Source organism: Dermacentor variabilis, unplaced genomic scaffold, assembly GCF_050947875.1.
Source record: "Dermacentor variabilis isolate Ectoservices unplaced genomic scaffold, ASM5094787v1 scaffold_13, whole genome shotgun sequence".
Taxonomy (NCBI): domain Eukaryota; kingdom Metazoa; phylum Arthropoda; class Arachnida; order Ixodida; family Ixodidae; genus Dermacentor; species Dermacentor variabilis.
Genome location: NW_027460291.1, coordinates 19,010,634 through 19,032,600, shown reverse-complemented (window position 1 = coordinate 19,032,600; position 21,967 = coordinate 19,010,634). Strand labels below are relative to the sequence as shown.

The 21,967-nt window shown below is 50.6% G+C and overlaps 1 protein-coding gene across 2 annotated transcripts in view; it reads right to left on the bottom strand.

Moving 5' to 3' along the window:
• Positions 1-3,875, bottom strand: part of Mcad (Medium-chain acyl-CoA dehydrogenase) — a 192,333-nt gene extending 188,458 nt beyond the window's left edge. The window contains exon 1 of one of the 2 annotated variants that reach the window (XM_075677417.1): positions 3,712-3,875. In XM_075677417.1, coding sequence (XP_075533532.1) covers positions 3,712-3,732 — 21 coding nt within the window. In that variant the 5' untranslated portion in view covers positions 3,733-3,875. The remainder of the gene's footprint in view (positions 1-3,711) is intronic. The other variant, XM_075677416.1, reaches the window with a different exon arrangement.
• Between the last annotated feature and the right edge of the window lie 18,092 nt (positions 3,876-21,967).

Below are 21,967 nucleotides of genomic sequence, written 5' to 3'. Positions count from 1 at the left end.
CAACACTTTTTTTGAGCTCAAGCTCCTTCAAAAAGGCGGCGGCACGCTTCCATCCCTGTAAATTCCTCAGTGCGTCGGTTTTTTCTGTTCTCATCCTCCTTCTGCCATGCTTTCACCTAATGGATCATTTGAAGCATCCTCTTGGTCAGTTGTACAGTCAACGTCCGATTTTTCGGACTCCCTAGAGGCCGCAAAAACATCCGAAAAATCGGGCAGTCCGAAAACAATGAACGCATGACTTTAACTGCCCTTAAGGGCTAAAATTGTCACAGGTACGTCCGAAAAAAGCTTTTAAGGCCTGCCAGTACACTTATTAGGCATATCAGTGCTCGTACTGTGACAGGAGATGGGGGAGCACGCGTGTATAATTAAGGAATACATACTGTGTCCCGTGACATTTGCCCCTTCCCACGCTCGTTAAGCTTCACCGCCTAACACCGCTGTACTGAGGCGAAGCTAACTTTCGGAGACTGGCATTACGCAACGCGCTGTGCTCTGCGAGCTTCGAAGCCAATGGCGAAGATTACAAACGTGGTGTTGGTGCCATTACTGACAGCGGCGAATTCCTTCAATGAAAAACACGGCACTGCACGGCAAGAAGCTTAACAGCGAACGTAGAAGCAGCTAGGCCTAACGTTGTCGTGATGGTGGCTACGGCTGCCGGCGGATCTGCGTGCGATAGTGCCAGTTCGAGGCGGCGAGATAATCAAAATGGCGGCGGTGGCGGCTTTGATTAATGCCATTTCAGACCTGCAGTCAGGGCAATATACATTGACTATATGGAGTACGTGGTGGTGCCGCAAAGCCGTGCAAATTATCGGGCATGTCCGAAAAAGCGTCTGGAAAATCGGTAGTTAGCTACTCTGGCAATACATCGTGCCGATGACACGGCGTCAATGACGATTCGTTGCGATTCCTCTGTTACTGGAGCCAGCATTAACACGACTTTCGTTCCGTTTCAATAAAGTTACAGCTAAATTTCCCTGATAGAAGCACAAATTCCCTGAATTTTCCCCGAGTTTTTCCAGACTTCAAATACCCCGAGAATTCCAGGTTTTCCCGGTTGGTAGACACCCTGATGCTATCTCCTCTAGTGCTTCTTAAATAATCTCGTTTATTGTTTGCGCTTTCTGTTCATTCTTTCCCGATGGCTGCTCCAGAAGTATCCTGTACCCTGTGAATAATGGTTATCTGGCCTTTCCACACTGTAATACGTAGTCTGCACACAACAAGTACGATGAATTGTGCATGTTTTTTAGTGAATTTCTTGTTAGTGTTCATGTGAACATGTTCATAGAGACATGTTATTCTTGTGAATCGGATGTGCATCACCTACCAGGGGCTACATCAGAGAACATTGTTCGAAACACACATTCACTATGCGTTCAGTTTCGCCTCACGCAATCGGCCTATGCTGTGCCGAGTCGTCAGCCGCCGGGCGCAGCTGACTCAGCACAGTATAAGCCAATTGTGTCAGGCGAAACTGAACCCGTTTCAAACTACATTGTGTCGCTGTGTCACTACATCGATTCAATGCCGAACACAATACCGTAGACAGCCATCATGAGATGGGCTCCGCTGCTCTCGTTTCCTTAATTGCTTTTGCCCTAAACTATACGTAAATGAAAAGTAATAAAGGATTTGCGTCAATACAAGAATCGTAAATGAGCACTACAAATTGGGTATTTTATAATTGAATTGTTAACGTTGGCAGGTATGATCAACCAAAGCTTTCATCACTTCTGCACGCCCACGTTACATATTTACATTTCCTTTCCCCCAATTTTCTATCGGTGAGTCACACCCCACAATCCTATAAATACTGCATTACTGCCTCCTTCATCGTCCTATTCTTTTTGTGTCCTTCACCATGTTTCTTATAAAACGTCCAGAAAACACGCAGTGTGTTTGTACCTTCACACTATGGGCACCCCACGATGCAATTTCAATCATGACTGAGCCCAATTGGGATAGAGTTTCTCAATCCTCCTTTGTGCAAGTGAGGAAGAGGGGGAACTGCGGTGAAGAAATTCAATTCTGAAGAGGCTTGATCACGACTAAAGGTGCACCATGTGGCGCCCATATTACCTTTGTTGCTCACCTTCTTATTTTTACTCAGACCACTTTTTTTTTCTCTTGCTCCTTTCATTACAGCACAGTTCTAAGTTGTATTCAGTGAGCTGTGGCTAGATCAACCTCTGGTACTAAGCGACACAGACATTTGTATAACAAATGTGTGCACCGCTTTTCTTCACTATGTGTGCATGTGTGTGCTCGGCCAGAGGCTGAAAAAAAAAAATTCTGGTTACATCACCGCCTTCAGCAGCCACAGTGGTACAAAGACATAAACATCACGAAAGCACAATGAACTAAAAAAGGCTAAGCGGAACATACAGGGAATTTTATTAATTTAGGAAAGAATTATGACATTCAGCTGGTTACATAAGTTTTCTTTTTTTTCGTCGTGAAATGCTTCCCAAAAAACTAATAACCTTCTTTTCCTTTTTTCGTCGTTTTGCGGCCCACCTTTTGTCCTCATGCATTGTACCAACCTCCTGGCACAAACAAAGGTCACTCACATTTATAACCACTGGCCACAATATTACGATCCTAAATACCAGACCAAAAAAAATCAACATATAAAACAATTTTCGCAATGCCGCTCATCATCATCATCAGCCTATTTTATGTCCACTGCAGGACGAAGGCCCCTCCCTGCGATCTCAAATTACCCCTGTCCTGCGCCAACCAATTCCAACTAGCACCCGCGAATTTCCTAAGTACAACGCACCATCTAGTCTTCTGCCTTCCCCTACTGCGCTTCCCTTCTCTTGGTACCCGTTCTGTTGCCCTAACGGTCCAACGGTTATCTAACCTGCGCATTACATGACCTGCCCAGAGCCATATTTATCTATTAATGTCAATTAGAATATCGGCTATACCCGTTTGCTCTCTGGTCCAAACCGCTCTCAAGGTTATGCCTAGCATTCCTCGTTCTATCGCTCTTTGTGCGGTCCTTAACTTGTTCTCAAGCTTCTTTATCACTATCCAAGTCCCTGCCCCATAATGTTATGTCATCCCCGGTAAAATGCACCGATTATGCACCTTTTTTTTTCCAATGATAATGGTAAGCTTCCAGTCAGGAGCTGATAATGTCTGCCGTATGCGATCCAACCCATTTTTATTCTTCTGTTAATCTCTTTCTTATGATCAGGAATCCCTGTGATTATTTACCTAGGTAAACGTACTCCTTCACAGACTCCAGAGGCTGACTGGCGATCCTGAACTCTTGTTCTTTTGCCCGGTTAACGCGGCTACATGTTGATAAAATGGGTTGCCTGCACTTGGGCCACAACTTGCCTCTGTTCCCCGGCGCTAGTGGAGGTCAGAGCTGCGCACCGATAACTAACATCCGGGTAAGTGCGTCTACAAATTACACCTGTGGAACATGACGCACATGTGCCACAACTTGACGGCTGATGAACAAGGAGCGGTGATCGCGTCTCCATGACCATCAAAAACTCGGGGGGCTTCATCGTTCGGACTCTAGGACTCACTACGTCGCCGCACTGCATTGGGTGCATCGCATCAGAGTTGGATGCCGGCCGTTTCCTCCTTGTAGGCGACTCGCGACACCGTTTTTCGTCGCGGCCCATACGGATCACGGCACAGGTTCTCACTCACGTAGACTGCTACCGACGAACTACTCACCTTTGTAACTCTTACAGCCATTTTGTAAGACACGGCCAATCTTAGCGTCGCAGCTTGTGCGGGATGCCAGTAAAAGGGTAATCACGACTGCGGGGACGGGACAGCAACTGGGGACCCTTGGACCTTGGCGGCCTTGTCGCTGCGCCGCGGCGCAAAGCACAAGGACGCTCGCACGCATGGTTGCCAGATCTTCTAGAGAAAAGGTACCAGAAAATTCGGAAAAGTAGCCACAAAATTGGCCACGGTGCATCGAGGAAGGAAAAAAAAAACATAGAGTTTTATGTGGAAAAAACTGAGGAGAGCATAGAGTTTTAGTTGGTATACAAACTCTATGATCACATTTTAGTATGAGGTGTTCTATTGTTTTTACAGATTTACCACACCCCGTTAAATTCTTCTTCTTCGTTAAATTTCTTTTTACAGCCCCGCGTTCTAAGACATCCTGACCTAGTGAGTGAGTGAGCGAAGAAACCTTATTGCAGGCCCCTTAGGGCCGACTACGCTCGAGCCGCCCATCGCCGCAAGCCGCACCGCACGCTTGCGGTCGCACGAAAAATTGCACGTATCCAGTACTTGTGCACAAATTAACATTTACACTGTGTGCACAGTGTATAGCTTACACATTGTAAACCGAAATTTGTGCACAAGTGTTTGATACGTGCAATATTTCGCGCGACCGCACGCGTGCGGTGCGGCTTGCGGCGATGGGCGGCTCGAGCGTAAAATCGATCTGGAGCGGCTGCCGAAATCTTCGAGCGAGCGCTCAGGTTTCACAAATGTGAGCAAGAGATGGCAGCGCGGGCGCTTGCGTAGCGTTAGTGGATATCTCTGGCGCGCGTAACGCTATCAGGAATATTCGGCCGTTTCGGCCGGGCTGAGCATGGAGAAAGAAATTCAACAAGAGGGAACACTCTTTAAAAACTGGCAGCAGGAAACACGTCACGCCTAGTTTCAACACCATCCGTTAGTTCACGCGAGCATGAGAAAAAAAGAATGTGAAATAAACTTCCGGACAACGTTTTATTTTTTTTATTCCTTCCCACTAAAACTGAAAAAGTTTTGCGTGTAAATGAACTTATACTTTGCAACTTTTTGTTGCGTTGCCTAGCAACAAGCTAGCGGCACGCCAGACGCGCGTGCATACGTCATGCGCCAGACAAGCCGCAGGAGCGAGCCGGGCAGGGTGCGCATGTGAAGCTCGCGTGCTCGGCGGCCCGTCTCTTTTGGATGTAGCCCGTTTTTTGGGCTCCCGGCGTACTCTTGTGTTCCGTCTGCATTTCGACACGGCACCGCTGCATTACTGGACTACAGCAAGGTGAGGAATTTTGTTTGACAGTCTGCGACGCACTTCAAGCACATTTAGGCTTACTGCACAAAACTGAACCTATATGGGGAACCAGCGCTGGATAGGCGGCGCGTCGAAAAGAGTCGCGCCGCGTTTCGTCGACGCCGCCCTGGCGACGAAACGCGGCATATTCCAGCCTCTCGACCAGGGGTGTTATTCTGTACACGCATGGCGGCTGCACGGCCGCCATTATCCGCCATGTTTACTCTCTGATTGGCTGTCGAGAGGTCACGTGCTTTGAAATTTGTGCCGGCAGCGGAAGTATTGCAAAATGTAATTTTGCGTTTTCATCAAGATGACGAAACGTGACGTGGAGCTGCAAATATTATGGACTAATACATATTTTTGGTCCTAGGCAGCTATATTGCGATGTTAGCGCTTCAAAAAGAATGTGAGCGGTAGCATGCACAACCAGTGCAATGCATGTGCAATTGCGCGAATATGTGGTGGCGATTCAAGTTATGCGCCATGCCAGCTTGCTGATTGGCTGAAGGAATATCTCGTGATGTGCGTCACAGGAAGGGCTGTTTCGTAAGCGTCGTTTTGACGATGCGTGACGTCGCGCTGGGCCGCCATTACTGAGATTTTCCGCCATAATTTTTGCTGCAACGAGCCACGCGAATTATGCTAATGAGCAGCCATATGCAATGGCAGCCGAGAGGAATGCGTATCGCCACATTTTCCCCGTCGTTTGGCGCCACGAAAATCTTTTGTTCATAACGCGTGCTCATAGTATTTGCATCGCTCTCGGGTGGTGTTGGCATTTGTGTTTGGGGCCATCATTTTTTAAAAGAACGCGCTTATACGAAATAATATTGGTTGAACATAACAAACTTTCGGCAATGTTGTTCACTTTTCACTGCTGCATTTGTATTGTAATCAAGATTAATGCCTTTTCGCACAATCAAAAGTTATGACAACGGGCTCTTTCTAATTTATAAAAAGAAGTGTACGCAAGGCGGCGCCTTGAAGTTTCCTCCCGTGGTGCGAGAACCAGCGAAATGAACAAGAGATGGCAGCGCCGGCGCTTGCGTCGCGCTAGTGGGTATCTCTGGCGCCCGCAACGCTATCGGTGATATTCGGCCGTTTCTCAGCCAGCCGAGTCGGGCTGAGTCACTTGCGTTTCACAAGATAGCGATAACGTGGCCTAGAATGTGCGCGCATCACCACTAGTAGGTCGCGTATGTTGTCTCAAGCAAAAAAACACGCGAGTTGGCGCCAACATGCGATGACTCATTCCATTTTCCGGGGACACGCATCCTAGCTATTGAAGCAGACGACGTCTTGTACGCAGTAGACGACGGAAGCGAGAAGAGTTTTCGACCGAATAATCATATGCTTTGAGATAGCTGCTTTATTTTTACTGCGGAGGAAAACTGTTTTTCTTTACTGATAACGCTACATTCAGTGCATTCATTTCAGTTTCTTAGGCGAAACGTAAAGTTAGCGTCACGTTACGTAGGCAAAACTGGGCCACCAGCGCCATTTTGTTTGCGGCGCGCCTACGTCACGCTCTGAAGAAAATGGCGCCTCGTCCAAAAACGACACACACGTGCGCGGCCGAATTATAGTTCGTATGTTTCCGTTTTCGCGCCGCTTCAAGTGGACAGTTTTCGTAAAGAAGCTAGCGCCATCAAGTGAAGAAATGACCAAAGAAGCTTTTTTAAGCTTTGTATATTTTTCAGTCTGTCGCGGCGAGCACGTGCGTTTATTTAGCGGTTGCGTCGAGTGCCGTTCCCATGCTTGTGTGGCAGCCTGCCTCGATAATCTTGCAGCAACGGCGCCGGTCTTGCTGCGCTATGGTTTCGGAAGTATTAGTTGGCCTGAAGACATTCCATACTTCTCTGGCTAGACATAAGAAATTCTGATGTTACTTCGCCACATCAGTCAATGCAGAAGAAAGCTTTATCGCATCAGCTGACTCGGGCAAGCAAAGGTTTGAGTGCTCCGCTGCGTGATCCGTAACAACCCTGGCTACATTTAGCACTAATTACATGAAATTTACCGGATGCATCTCAGCGCCGAGTCCTCATCCGCATGCTCATTTTTATAAACACATAGGCGGCATAGTCGCTCGTGCGCCGGCAGTATGCGCACACAACTCGTATTACAAGGCAGCTTCCCTGCCACATAATTCTTGGCAATGAATGGAAACTATTTACCTTTCGTATCGTTCGCATGGTGGGGTGGCATTGGAAGGAGCTTGGCGGTGGTATTGCGAAGGAAAAATGGTTGGTACATATGCCGGATGGTGCATGCTATTGCTCATTTTGTTTGGTACTGGCTGCCACGGCTGACCGTCTTCACTATCGAATAAACCAAGCACACACGCGAAATTCGATTTAGAAACCAGCCCGACACCGCTTGACAGGGCGACAAGACGGAAACTTACTCCGCTCGCCTGACTGTTTGGATCCAACGCCGCCTCCGTTCTCGTTCGTAGGGTTTATATGCAAAGACGCAGAAGGATGCATCCTCATTCCGACGTAGTTGTGACAGTTGTATACGCAACAGTACCGTCGGCGTCATTTTGTTTTCCTTCGACTTCCAGCGCACGCAACGCGCTACCAGTAGCAATTTTCGTCCGCGGGAGCGGCTGCATTGTGCACGTTCTGACCGCCAGGAAGGCGCTGCATGCGACGTGAAAACTCCAGCGCTGGTTCCCCATAGTGACGCAGTTATCGAAAAACAGCTCCGCAGTCCAAGCCTAGTTAATATGAGTTAATTACTCGTACTGGGAGATGTTTGCGACGCTTTCTATGAGCCCAAGCATAACTATATCCTATTTCGGTAGTTTTTGGGCACGTTCGCCGCACCTGGCTTTCTGACGAAAAGCACCTTGGCCGTGTGACGCAGTTTCGCGTGTACTGAATCTTACCGGGACAAGTTTTGGCGCTTTCTCTGACCCAAGACATCATTGTAACTAATTTCACTACTTTTTGGGGTACTTTTCAAGCACAGTGGCCGCGCTCGGCGTAGTGGCGCAGTTAGCGAAAAGCAGCTCGGCTGTGTGCCGCAGTTTCGCGTGTACTGAATCTTACTGGTAGAAAGAAGTTCGTGACGCATTCTCTGACCCGAAAAAGTATTGTAATTTATTTGGTAACTTTTTGGGATATTTTGAGGCTTGCTCGCCGCGCCTGGGGTTGTGAAGCTGTTGGCAAAAAAGCAAGCCGGTCATAGTGAGTTAGTTTTGCGTGTACTGAATTTTAGTGGGACAAGTTTGTGACGCATTTTATAGCCCTGCAACAACATATTGGCGGCGAGGAGTTACGGAGTCGCCATCATCTATCGGAAGCGCCTCGCTGGCGTAGTATGAGGGATCACGCGGCGCGCTCCTCATAGGTTTTGCTGTCAGCGCTCACTGAAAACACCACGCGCGAGCTCTCCCGGACATTTCCGTAAGTACTTTCGAAACGAGAGAATTACTGTCTAAATAATAATCTTGGGCACACTGAAAGCACACAATCGTTTACAGACGCTATCTTTTACGATGACGTTTACGATGGAGTCTCCCGAACCGGCTTCTTGCGTGAAAGGTAGGTAAACGCTGAGAGCAAACTATGTGAAATATGTTCTTATAGTGTTTGTATAACTAAATGGAGCGTTATAGAAAGACGCCTCAATGCAGCGATCGCGCAGATTCGCAGCGACCGACTGCGCGTTTACATGCTTGTCTGCGTACTGTTTCGCTTTCTCCGCGCGCGCGTTCTCGCACCGTGCCATGAGCTTTAGGCCGCAGAATATGAGCATTTGACAGTATACAAGCAACCATTGTTGCGTGGGCGCTATCGGAGCTGTCCAAAAATAACTTCATTGTAGAAACTTTGACGCCTACGGGGATGTGCCGTCGCGACGATTCAATATTTTTTTTCTTCTAAATTCTCTGACTTTTCAATATTATTCTTGGAGTTGCGTCGCACTGTATGTTTATCGGTGTTCTCAGCGTGCAATTTCCCGCTGCTCCTTTTTTGTAATCCAGTGCATTAATTCATAACACAAACATGACCATATGCCATGGTTTTTTTTTAAATGTGCTTCTTACCGCTGCCTTTCCACTCCACTGAACTTGCCAGTATCTATAGCATCGACAAGTTGACAAACCAAACCGTCATAACATTAGTCGTGCAGCAGACTTGGGCGAGCGTCTCAGTGCGCGTTTTCAGAACATCGCAGACCGGTCGCCGTAGCAGAAATCTTCCTCGCGTCTGTGCTTGCTGCATACCCGAGTTGTAGCCGATGACTGTTTGCCGGTTTTATGTTTCGCGAGCCAAGCTTCACGCAGCTCCTTGTCCTGCGGCTACATAAGAATAACGCTGACACCGGCCTCCGTTACGTGCGTCCGGCCCAGCGGCACCGAGCAGTAGCCTACCATGTTGCGCGCCTTCAAAGGCAGCCACTACCTATTGTAGTGCTTTCAAGCGTTGTAAAGGAGACACTCGAAGCGGGAAAATTTCGCCACTAAATGAGGACTGCAGCGTACGAGGGAATTCAAACTCGTTTTCAGCTCGCTTCGGCGCTCCCGAAGCAGCCGACGCGGCCGCTATGTCCACGTGATCCCTCCTAGCACGTCACGCCGACGGTGGCGCCAGATTTTCTTGTGGTGGAGCTCGAGGCCAATACCTTATTTAGGTACTCACGCTTCTCGTAAACGCGACGAGCGATTGCCGAGAGTGATAACACGGGAGTGTTGCATGCGCCGGCAGGACGCGTAAAAGATAACACGGAGGAGCTCAAGAACATGACATTTATGTATTCTGAGCGACTGAAAACAGGCTTTGCACCCACAAGTCTGACTTGAGTGCGATTAGAAGGCATTCTGCGAGCGTGTAACATGGTCTGGCTGAGCCTGTGTTGCAGCCACCTTTGTGTACTTGGCGTACCATCGTGTCGACTGAGGCCAAGTTGTTTTGAAAACGCGCAGTCACCCGTGTATTTGTGCACTTAAAGTGCAGGAAATAATGCCCGGGAAAGGAGGGGTGCTTGAAAAATCGGATGTTCAGATTTTATGGCATGTTCGGGAGGAGTCTTTGCTGCGAAATGTACGTAAAAGTGAATTTATCTATAATGCCGCTCATTCACCACTTAACGCACGTTTCGCCTCTACACGCAATACTCCTGTTAGGTCAATATACCGAAATGATACATGCTTGTAATTTACTTTCTTTCAGCTGATGGCATCCGGTGGAGCATCGTACGGCAACGACTGCTGCTTATCTAGTGCCACAACTTTGGATGAATGCAGAAGAAGCCCGGAACGAGCATTTATATAGAGCAAAATAAACATTTCATCATTTCAGAAGACGTCTTTCGTTTTCTTTATGAAATTGCACCTGACAGATTCGGCGCAGTCTTGTAAAGGTCAATTGCAATCATTTCTACTTAATAATATAACGATTCCACGCCAAGGCCACGCGAGGTTCAGCAGAAGCGAAAAAAAAAAATGAATGCCGCGCCGAGCAGCGGAGCCGGTGCGGCGTGTACCAACTGGTGTTCAAAACGCGCGCGCCCAAAACTGAAACCGGACGGAGTCAATAACATCTGCTTGGTGTGCTACAGTCAATTCGGCCGCTGGGCTCTATGGGAGTGTCCGCTCTTGTTGAAATTTCTTTCTCTATGGGCTGAGTCATTTGCGTTTCACGAGATAGCGATAACATGGCCTAGAACGTGCGCGCGCATCACCACTGGTAGGTCGCGTATGTTGTCTCGAAGAAAAGAGCGTTGGCGCCAACATACGACGACTCATTTCATTTCCCGGGGACACGCATCCTAGCTAATGCAGCGGACGACGGAAGCGAGATGCGTTTTCAACGGAATCGTCATGCGCTTTGAGCCAGCTGCTTTTTTACTGCGGAGGAAAACTTTTGCTTTACCGAAAACCTTACGTTCAGCGCCTTCATTTCAGTTTTGTAAGCAAAACGTCAAGTTTGTGTCACGTTACGAAAGCAAAACGGGGCCATCAGCGCCATTTTATTCGTGTCGCGTCTACCATAGAGTTTCCTACAAGAATTCTTGTAGGAAACTCTATGGCGTCTGCGTCCCGCATCGAAGAAAATGGCGGAATGTCCCAGAATAGCGCCCTAGGCGCTATTCGGGGTTTCGGGGCTCCGTGGCGGCGACGAAATCATAAGTTTTTGTGCATGCTTTGAGCTTGCTTCTGTTTTTGATTTGCTGATTTTTAGCCTTTAAATAGTAATTAGGTGGTTTTTCTTTCTCTTTCTTTTTTTGTCTCTCGCATTTTGGATGCGCGGGTGTGTTTCGTGCACATTTGGTTTTGCAGGATTGTTAGAGCGTTCTTTCGCTCCACGTGCTTCAACACGTCCAGCCGGTTGGGACGTTGAGTGTTTGTAGTCTTTAAATGGTAGCCTGGAGGTGGCAAGATTAATAGCTATTAGGTTGTTTTACTGTGCGTGTTTTTGGTAGGAAAGTGAGAGCGTGGCCGCGTGGTTGAGCGCGTGCGAGAGCGTGTCATACCTTCGGTCTCCGCGGCATTGATTGCTTTTGAAACAGTGCTGAGAGTTGCTTTGCGACATTTAGAGGATTTGGATCCTGTGCGTATCGGTTCTTGTTGAAAGGCACGTGCTCTGCATTGATATAGTGGTATAGTATTGTAATATTTGCATCAGTAGTAGCATTATTATAGTATTTGCAAAAATCCGTGCAATACATGGCGAGAAAGCCGGGAAAGCAGGCAGTGCGCGGAGGGTGCCTCAAGGCAGATGAGGATACGGATGAGAATGGAGAGGGCATCGAACCAACCGGCACACAATGTGATGTCGATACTAGGCTGCAGAAAACGGAGGCTTTCCAGGAATAGGAGGAGGAAGAAAGAAGTCGCCAGTGGGAGCGGAAGCTTCTCGGCTCCATCGATTTATGAGTGTTTCCGCAGTTCTTTTGCGTCCTACACCCGAAAGCGGCATATCATCTGAAAGATCAAGTCATCGCGAACCCAGGGATACCAACTTTTTGGGTGAGCGTGAACTTTGCGAGTTTTTACGGCACGAAAATCACACGAGTCCCGTGTGAGCGAGGCCAGGCCTAACGACAGTTGGGCCTGGCGCATCCTTCGTTGGACTCGGGGTTTGCACGAAATACCACCGAGATGGAGATAGACGAGGCAGGAACTGGGGAGACCCCGGATAACGGACCCAACGACGCAAAACGCGTTTCCGTGGGAGAAGACGCTGAAGGCGTTGCGGACGGTTGGATCGAAGTTACACACAGAAGAAGGCACCGCACGAACGCTACCCAGATGGCGGGAAAGGACGACACCCGCTCGCGAAGCCCGATGCCCCGAGGCGGCCGAAGCATAGTGAACAAAGTTCTACGAGCAAGTAGGATGCCCAGACTACCCAGGGATGATATCAAGATAATTGTTCGACCGAAAGACGGGCTGAATATAAGGAACACGTGCGGAACGAGTCTCGACGAGGCGATACGCAAAGAAGCGGTAGTGGGCGACGACGAGGTGATCACGATCTGTCCCAATGCAATGCAAAACATCCTGGTGATAAGCACACCGGACGAGACAACTGCGACTAAAATCGCTAAGATCAAGGTTTTGACGATTAACGGGAAGAGGCACGAGACCAACGCGTACGTTTCGGCGCCCGAGCGAATGGCAAAAGGGATTATCCGCAACATTCCCCTGAAGTATACGCAAGACCAGCTCATGCATGCTCTGGTGAACTCGAGAAACCGCTCTTTAACATACGCCAAGCGGCTTGGCAGTACGACCACCGTGATATTGCTGTATAAGGGAAACAGAGTCGCGATCCCCACATGGGCTTACTTCAATAGCATCATGATAAGAGTATCATTGTATCGGAAAGAGATTTACTTTTGCAAAGAGTGCGGCAGGCTCGGCCACCGACCCGACGTATGCCCTAGACCGGAGATCAAACTATGCCCGGCCTGCGGGTCGAAGAACCCGAGCATCGAACACGAGTGCACGCCCAAGTGCCGGATCTGCGGCGAGGCGCACCCAACGGCCGACCGAATGTGCAAGGCCAAATATAAGTTGCCACACATAGTGAAGGAGAGAAGGTGGCGGGCGAGAAGCAGAGAAGAAAAGGAACACACATTGGAAGAAGGAAAGACCCCTCAGCGGACCCTATCACCATCGGGGTACAGTATGGCGCAGGGAAAAGGCCAAAGTCGCTCGAGATCCGGATCCCTCTCGCCGATAAGAAGACGTAGCCGAAGTCGTAACAGACCTAAGAACAGAAGTCGAAGCCGGAGTCGGAGTGGAAGCCGCAACAGAAACCGAAACCGCCCCATGCCAGACGGCGTGCGGGCCACACATGGCGAGATACAGACAGGGCCGCGCAAGGTCACCTGGTCCGACATAGTCGCGGAAAGAAATGGATACTCTGTAGAGAGCACCCCCCTTTCTGGCAGCACGAGGGAAGCCCCCGACTCCCTCCTGGCGGCGAGGATGGAGAAAATGGAGCGAGAGAATAAGGAACTTCGAGAAGAGCTGGGCAGGGCCAGAAAGCAGAACGAACAATCAGCGAGGAAAATCGACGAGCTACAACAGACGCTCAACGAAGTCTTGAAGGGCATGAGAGAATCCCCTCATGAGAGGATCTCCTCGTTCACCTCCCGCGAGGCCGCCGAGCGAGGCGATGCGACCGCGACAGGAGGCGAAGTAGGCCAGATGGACATGTGTTGCGGCGAAGAAGAAGCGCCGGCAGCGGCGGGCTCCAAGCGCAAGGGCACAAGCGATACGCCACCTACGGAAGACACTTTGGACCACGCACAATCACTGAAGAGACCCAGGTCAGGAGCCAGAAAGATAGACGCGATCGAAGAGATGGTGAACAAACTGACGGACAAGACGGAGCGAATGTTTGACATACTCCTGACAAGGCTGAACGAATCCGACGCGGGACGGAACGCGCAGTACGCAGCGGTTAACACCCAACTCGCGGCCATGAATAAGCGAATCGAAGATCTGGAACACGGGACGATGCAGCTGAGGCAACAGCAACATCACCATCACCTGGCTGGAAGGGCCGGGGTACCATCGTCAAAAGCGGTAAACGCACCGACCATCCTTGCCTGCGACAACAACGCCAACACCACCCGCACCGGGGCAGGAGGGACGCACGGACAGTTGTGTCCCCCAACACCTCTACATAACAATCATGGCTGTGTCCCGCAAGTCCGACAATAGACGCATAGTCTGGCAGTGGAATTGCAGGGGCTTCAAAAACAAGAAAGCAACGATGGTACAATACATGAAAACGCTTGCCAATAACAAACTTCCTGTCGTGATTGCCTTGCAAGAACCTTTCGATCGGGCCCAGCTCCCGGGTTATGTGACGTGCGGTCCCCCCTACGAATCCATGGGGAGGGACGTCAGGGTGTGCACCCTGGTTAAGCGCGGGACGGCCTTCATCGAACACGAACTCGTGCTCCGCGAAGAGTCGGGCATAGACCATGTACTGATCGAAGTCGTGCCGAGTATTGGGACCAGAAAAACAGGCCTTTTCGTGCTCAACATATATAGCTCCCCCTCGCAAAGATACCGCACTCACACTTTCGACGCCCTCTTTCGCGAAGCGATGGCCAAGGCCGCCTCTAGTCCCTTGCTGATATGCGGAGACTTCAATGCGCCGCACACGCAATGGGGATACGGAGCCGACTCGCCGAAAGGGAAGAGGCTAGCCGGACTGATGGACGAGCTCGGCCTGACAGTACTCAACGAACCTGCTTCGCACACCAGGATCGGACAGGGAGTGTGCCGCGACACGTCCCCCGACCTCTCCGTCTGGTCAGGCACGGGCGTGGTCACTTGGTCGAACTCCTTCGAGGACCTAGGGAGTGACCACAGGATCCTGTGCGTGACCGTGGGAGAGGATGAAAGCGAAGAGGGCGTCTGCCGAAAGGCGAGAATCGTAGACTGGGACAGATTCCGGAAAAATAGAGAGCAAGACAAGAAGGAGGGCCCGATCGAAGACATCAGCGAATGGTGCAGAGTACTACTCGCGGACGTAGAGAAAGCCACCGATGAGGTCGAATGGACGGACTGGCGACAAGAACCACCCAAAGAAGAGGCATACAGGTCCCGTGGAGCCGTGTGCGACGGCGCTCCCCAACCGTCCAGAGTGGACAGCCGGCTGGCACATCTTGTTGCGGCCAAGAAATCCATGCAACGGAGAGCGAGTAGGCAAAAACTCAACAGGAAGATACGCAAGAAGATCGCCGAAATCAACCGGGAGATTGAGACGCATTGCGCCCGCCTGTGCGAGCAAGAATGGCAGGAGCTGTGCGACACGATGAACGGGAACATGAGCGCTGGAAGCACCTGGAAGATTCTGAGGCACCTGCTCGACCCGGGAAGCACCAGAACGGCGACCCGTACAGAAATGGCCAAGCTGCGATACAAGTACAAGGACGACCCAGAGGCCTTCGCGGAAGAGATCGTGCAGACGCACCTCGCACGCCCGGAAGGGCAGAGTCACCCAGAGTACTGCGGGGCTCCCAACGAGGAGCTGGACGCGGACTTTTCCGTGCAGGAAATTAGAACGGTCCTCCAGCTACTGAAGACCAACTCGGCGCCCGGTCCTGACAGGATCACCAACAAAATCCTGAGGAACCTGAACGACGACGCCATCGAGAAGCTCTGCGAGTACATCAACGCGTGCTGGAAGGAGGGCCAAATTCCGCAAGAGTGGAAGACCGCAGACGTTATACTGATACCAAAGCCGGGCAAACCGCTGGAGGTTCGAAACATGAGGCCGATCTCCCTCACGTCTTGCGTCGGGAAAGTGATGGAGCATGCCTGCCTTAACAGGGTGACGACGCTGCTCGAGAAGCAGGACGCCTTCGGCACCCACATCATCGGTTTCCGGAAGGGACTTTCAACGCAGGACGCCATGCTGCAGATCAAGGAACAGGTCGTGAACGCTCCGAGCACACACGTGCGCGCCCTACTCGGGCTAGACCTCAAGAGCGCCTTCGACACTGTGAAGCACATGGCCATACTGGACAAGATCAGCCGACTTGATCTCGGGGCGAGGTTCCACCGATATGTCAGCAGCTTCCTGAATGGGCGCGAGGCGACAGTCAAGATCGACGGGGCCCCACCACGAACGGTCCGAATGGGTGGTGCGGGAACGCCGCAGGGCTCCGTACTCTCCCCCATGCTTTTCAACCTCGTCATGATCGGCCTGCCGGAGCGTCTTGACGCGATAGAGGGCATCAATCATACGATATACGCAGATGACGTGACGGTGTGGACCACGGAGAACGCGAGCGTCGGCGAAATGGAAGACCGACTGCAGCGGGCTGTCCGGGAGGTGGAGCGGCACCTCGAAGACACGGGACTCGTCTGCTCACCCGTCGGAGATCCTGCTCCACAGGCCGCGCAAGAAAGGGCCCCTTCCGCAGGCCGTGCTGGACGCTCGTCGTTTGAGCGTCCGCGTCACGACGGGAGAGGAGACCCGAATACCGACGGTGTCCAAGTTGCGAGTGCTCGGCCTGTGGCTGGAAGAGAACGGTGTCAACCGCGAGCTGGTTGCCCGACTGCAGAAGAAAGTGGCCGCCGCCACACACCTCGTGTGGCGGGTCGCGAACAAGAGGAAGGGAATGAAGGAACACAACGTTACGAGGCTGATACAGGCGTACGCGCTGAGCCACATAGCGTACGTCGCCGCATACGCCGACTGGAACAGGAGCGAAACCGACAAGCTGAACGTGGCGATCCGCAGGGCGTTCAAGACCGCCCTGGGAGTACCCCAGTACACGCCAACCCACAGGCTCCTCGAGTTGGGCGTACACAACACGCTCGAGGAAATCGCCGAGGCGCAGAGAATCGCGCAGCTGGAGAGGCTGTCGAGCACCGTAACGGGAAGACGAATACTGGACTTGCTCGGGATTAGATATGACGAGGCGCGTGGACTGAAAGACTCACTGCTACCGGAAGTTAGGGACGCCATACAGACGGAAAACATGCCGAAGAATATGCACCCGCTGCATGACGTGCAAAGACGTATACGCAGGGCGGTAGCAATCCTCGAGAAGCATGGAAGACAAGAAGGCGTTCTCTTCGTCGATGCAGCCAGGTACCCGCGGCCAGTCGGTGACTCTGATGGCGACTAGGAACGTCTACCACCACCGCCGCAACAAGGGAATGTGCGAGACGAACCGCAGTTACCAGCACCACCACCACTACTGCTACAACAAAAACGGCAGCAGCAACAACGGCAACATCGACACGGCCGGCCGACGGCGGCGCCGCCCGCCTTCTCCTTGGCAGTCGTAGATACAAAGGGAAGGATCCGAGTCACGGCATCAGCGAGGCTGCCGTCGGCCGAAGCAGCGGAAGAGATGGCCATAGCCCTCGCGGTACTCCACGGAGGTGCGGAGGATAACCTGATCACCAGCGACTCCAAATCAGCGATTCGAAATTACACCAAAGGTTGGGTGTCCGCGGATGTGGCACGCATGCTCAACGCCCGGGCCGGGGACTTCGGATCCGGCACGATTACAAACAAGTCCCTCAAGTGGTTCCCCGCGCACGTCGGGGAGCTTGGCAGTAACAACAACAGCCACGACAATAATGACACCAACAATGCTAACGGCCGAAGACGCAACGACACTCCACCCAACCACAACGAGCGCGCCCACCTCGTCGCGAGGCAGCTTACCCGCCGCGACGCGGTCACCCAGAGGGCAGCCGCTGCCGTTGTTGTGCGGGACCCCAGCGGAGGAGTGACGGCGACGGCGGCTGCCACCCCGTCTGGCGCGGCCGCTGTTGTTACCAATACAACACAAATCGCGGCGGACGGAGCTGGGGACCACGAGGACGCCGACTGTGATGTCAAGGAGTTTCCGGCAACGTACCGGGAGGTGCTTGGTCACTATAGGAAAGAACGAAGAAAATATCCACAACCCCACGGGCGCCTAGGCAGGTCCCAGGCGGTCGACCTGAGACGGTTGCAGACGGGCACTTTCACCAACCCCTACCACCTGCACCGCCTGTGGCCCGCGCTGCACCCGTCGCCCGGCTGCCCGTGGTGCGAGCACGAACGGGCCGATATGGCCCATGTGCTTTGGGAATGCCGACGCCACGTGGAACAAGGACAAAGAGGAAGGGGGAGTACAACAGCAGAACCCTCTGAAGCGGGGCGCCTCGCTGAGAGATGGCAAGCCGCCCTCCTCAGCGAGGCACCCGAAGACCAGGAGTGGGCCGTCCAGCGGGCCAGGGCCGTTGCCGAGGATCTCGAAAGATTTTCCTCGGGCGATGGAACCCTGGCAGCCTAGCCCCGGGCACCAACATCAACAACCGTTGGACAAATAAAGTTTATTCCTATCCTATCCTATCCAGGAATAGCTTGTCAAACAGGTGCAAGAGCTCAAATATGAGCTAAACAGGGAGCGTGATGCACGGAAGGTAGTATAAAAGAGACTTGAAGCAGCGAGGAAAAGCTGAACAGGGCCGCCATTGTGAACGAGAATGTCCGTGACAATGGAACGCAGACCTCCGACGCGACAGGCGAGGGAGTGTCACCAGGGTACGTGGAATTCATGCAGCGTGATGAAGGGTTAGCTGGAAAGAGGGGCAGCTACCTCGAGGCCGCCGCGCCGAAAAAGCAGGCGCCGAGGAGACAATGCCCCTTGTCGAGTTCGAATCACGCGGAAAAGGGCAAAGGGAAGCAGGGAGAGGTAGGAGAAAGTGAAAGGGTGATTATCGCCGACGACTGAAACATGGCTAGTTGCTCAAAAGCAATTGTGGAAAGGGTGAAAGGCGATAAAAGAGTAGCGGTAGGGACATTTCCAGGGTGGACACTGGGTTCTGTCATGGAGCGAGCAAAAGAGAAGCTCGCGGAAAATGCCCACGTGCGCAACCTTGTCGTAGTAGCAGGTGGGCTAAATGACGTCCTAAACAGGAAAGGGGCAGGACTAGGCCAGCGCTTGGCGAAGGGGGTGGACGACTTGCGCGAGCTATCCCCTCAGGTGCAGATCGTGGTGTGCACGGTGCCGGAGGTGCCTGTATGTGACAGTCACGTACAAAGAGCCGTAATGGCTGCTAATGAGGTAATGTGGAAAATGAGCGGAGAGAAAGGCTTCGAGGTGGTCGAACAGGGAAGTGAGAAGGTGTGGCGGTTTTAAACGAGACGGGATCCACTTCAATTACAGGCTGGCACAAGAAGTGGGCTGGCGAATTGGTGGTCGCGCTGTTGCTTCTTTAGGGGGCGCGCGGGTGCTCAGGAGGCCAGAGTAGATATTAATGAAGAAGGTCCCCTAGGGGAACTTCAGGAGAGCATCGCCGTCGATAGCAAGAAAAGGAGGAAAGCAAGAAAGAGAGCTCGCCATGCAATAGACTACATAAACATGCAGGGTGGCAGAAGAAAGGAAAAGTGGGCAGAGATTGAGGAGCAGTTAAATAGAGAACAAATAGGGGTGTATGCGGTTACAGAAACGCACCTTAGAGACTCAGAAGAGCCGCCAGTTATTGAAAATTATGTTCGGCAAGGGGGTGCAACAGAACTAAGTCGGAAAGAAAGGGAGGGGGAGTCGGAATGCTCATCCATCAGGGAGCCAAATGGAAAAGAGTAAATTCAAAATGTCAAGAGCATCTTTGGTTATCAGGTACAATTAGTGGGAAAAAAATTTGGCTGGGCGTTACGTATTTGTGGACCGGAAATAATTGCACAGAGAAGAATAAAGAGTTCGTTGAATGCATAAGCGCGGATATTAAAGGTTTCTGGAATGGTGCTGAAATTGTCCTATTAGGTGACATGAATGCCCACATACAGGATTTAGATGGCTATACCGACAACAACGCGAAGTCAGTACTAGACCTTTGTTGGCAACATAACCTTGCTATCGTGAATACAGGGCCTAAGTGTGAAGGGCAGATCACGTGGGAAGTGGGAAACCGGCAATCGACAATTGATTACTGTCTGATGACAGAAGGAATTCATGATAAGTTGAGAGAAATGGTCATTGATGAGGAAGGGTATAGCAGCATAGGGAGTGACCATAAATGCATCATTCTAAATATGGGATATGTAGTTGGGAAAGAGAGCTAGGAGTGCAAAATGGCCAGTCCAAATTTGAAGGCTGAATAAATAGCAAGTATAGTCACTAGAGTCGAGGAAGAAATTGGCAAATGGCCAAGTAACGAGTGGAAATATGGTGAGCTTTTAAGTGTAATAACGACAGAAATACGGAAAGAGAAACAACATGTTCGTTGGAAAGGAACAAAGAAACCGAAAAGCTGGTGGAACAGGGAGATACGAGAAGCGATCGCAGAACGACAGAAAACATCTTGAGAGCACAAGCAGGCAAAGAAGGCGAAGTTGCCGCAGGATGAAGTAACCAGTAAATGGGAAATATACCCAGACAAAAACTCTATGGTTCAAGTACTGGTGCAAGCAAAATTAAAAGGTGAAAAAGTCTATGGTTCAAATACTGGTGCAAGCAAAATTAAAAGGTGAAAGTGAACGTTGGTTGTCAGAAATATTTGAGAAAAAGAAGGCCGCACCTAGAATATTTTGGAACGACATAAAATTATTAGGCAGGAAGTCAACAACAATACAACAACATATCCTAGACGAAGATGAAAACAGACTGGAAGGAGAAGCGGCAATAAATTGCGTCCGAAAAATAACAGCCGAATCTTTCCAAGGCAATGACGAGGTTGTATTTGAAGAAAAAGAGAATGAAAGAGACCCAAGTGGAAAAGGAGCTCGTGCTGACAAATTTTAACTGGAAGAAAGTGGAAAAGAAAATTCCTAAGAGCACAGCCACAGGGCTAGACAAGGTTTCCGTTAAGCTGATAAATGAACTAGGACCAAAAAGTAAGGAAGCTCTGGTGAAAGCAGTGGAACAAACCTTAAAAGATGGACGAATACCAGACAGTTGGCGACAAAGTAGAATGAATTTAATTTATAAAGGCAAGGGGTTGAAAGATAGAATTCACTCGTATAGACCGTTGACCATTACATCGCTAATATACAGGCTAGCAATGCAGGCAGTTAAATTAAAGCTTCAAGCTTGGGCAGAGAATAATGGCATTTTGGGAGAACTTCAGAATGGCTTCAGGATAGGTAGGCTTTTAGATGATAACTTATTCGTTCTTACTAAGTGTATTGAAATATCAAAAGTAGAACGCACACCGTTACATGTGGCGTTTTTAGACATTACAGGAGCCTATGACAACGTAGACCGCAACATTTTGTGGGATATTCTCGAAGGGAAAGGTTTAGGTGACGATTGTCTGCAGCTTTTGAGAGAGATTTACCTAGAAAATACCGTTTGCGTTGAATCGGAAGGGATGAGGAGCGGGGAGGAAGTTCATATCAACAAGGGACTGAGGCAGGGGTGCCCTTTATCCCCGCTGCTGTTTACGATGTACATGGTGAGGATGGAGAGGGCGCTAGAAGGAAGTAATATCGGGTTTAATCTCTCATGCACACAGGCGGGAACAGTAGTACAGCAGCAGCTTCCAGGATTATTTGACGCGGACGAGATTGTGTTGCTAGCTAACAAGCAAAGTGATTTGCAGCATCTGGCTAATACATGTGGACAGGAAGGCAAGAATTTAGGTTTGAAGTTTAGTGTTAGAAAATCAGGTGTTATGGTATTCAATGAAAACAGTGAACAGACAGTGACAATACAGGGCCAGGAAATACCTCGGGTAACAGAATATAAATGCCCTGGTATATGGATAAACGAAGGCAATAGATATATGGAAACACAGGAAAAACAATAACAGTGAAGAGGAAGAGAAATGTCGCCATAATGAAGCAAAGAGCGCTATGGGGATACAATAGGTACGAGGGGCTCCGAGGTATGTGGAAAGGTGTAATGGTTTCAGGACTTACTTTTGGAATTGGAGTTGTTTGCTTTAAATTAAGTGTACAATCAGGACTCGATGGGAACCAGAGGTCAGTGGGT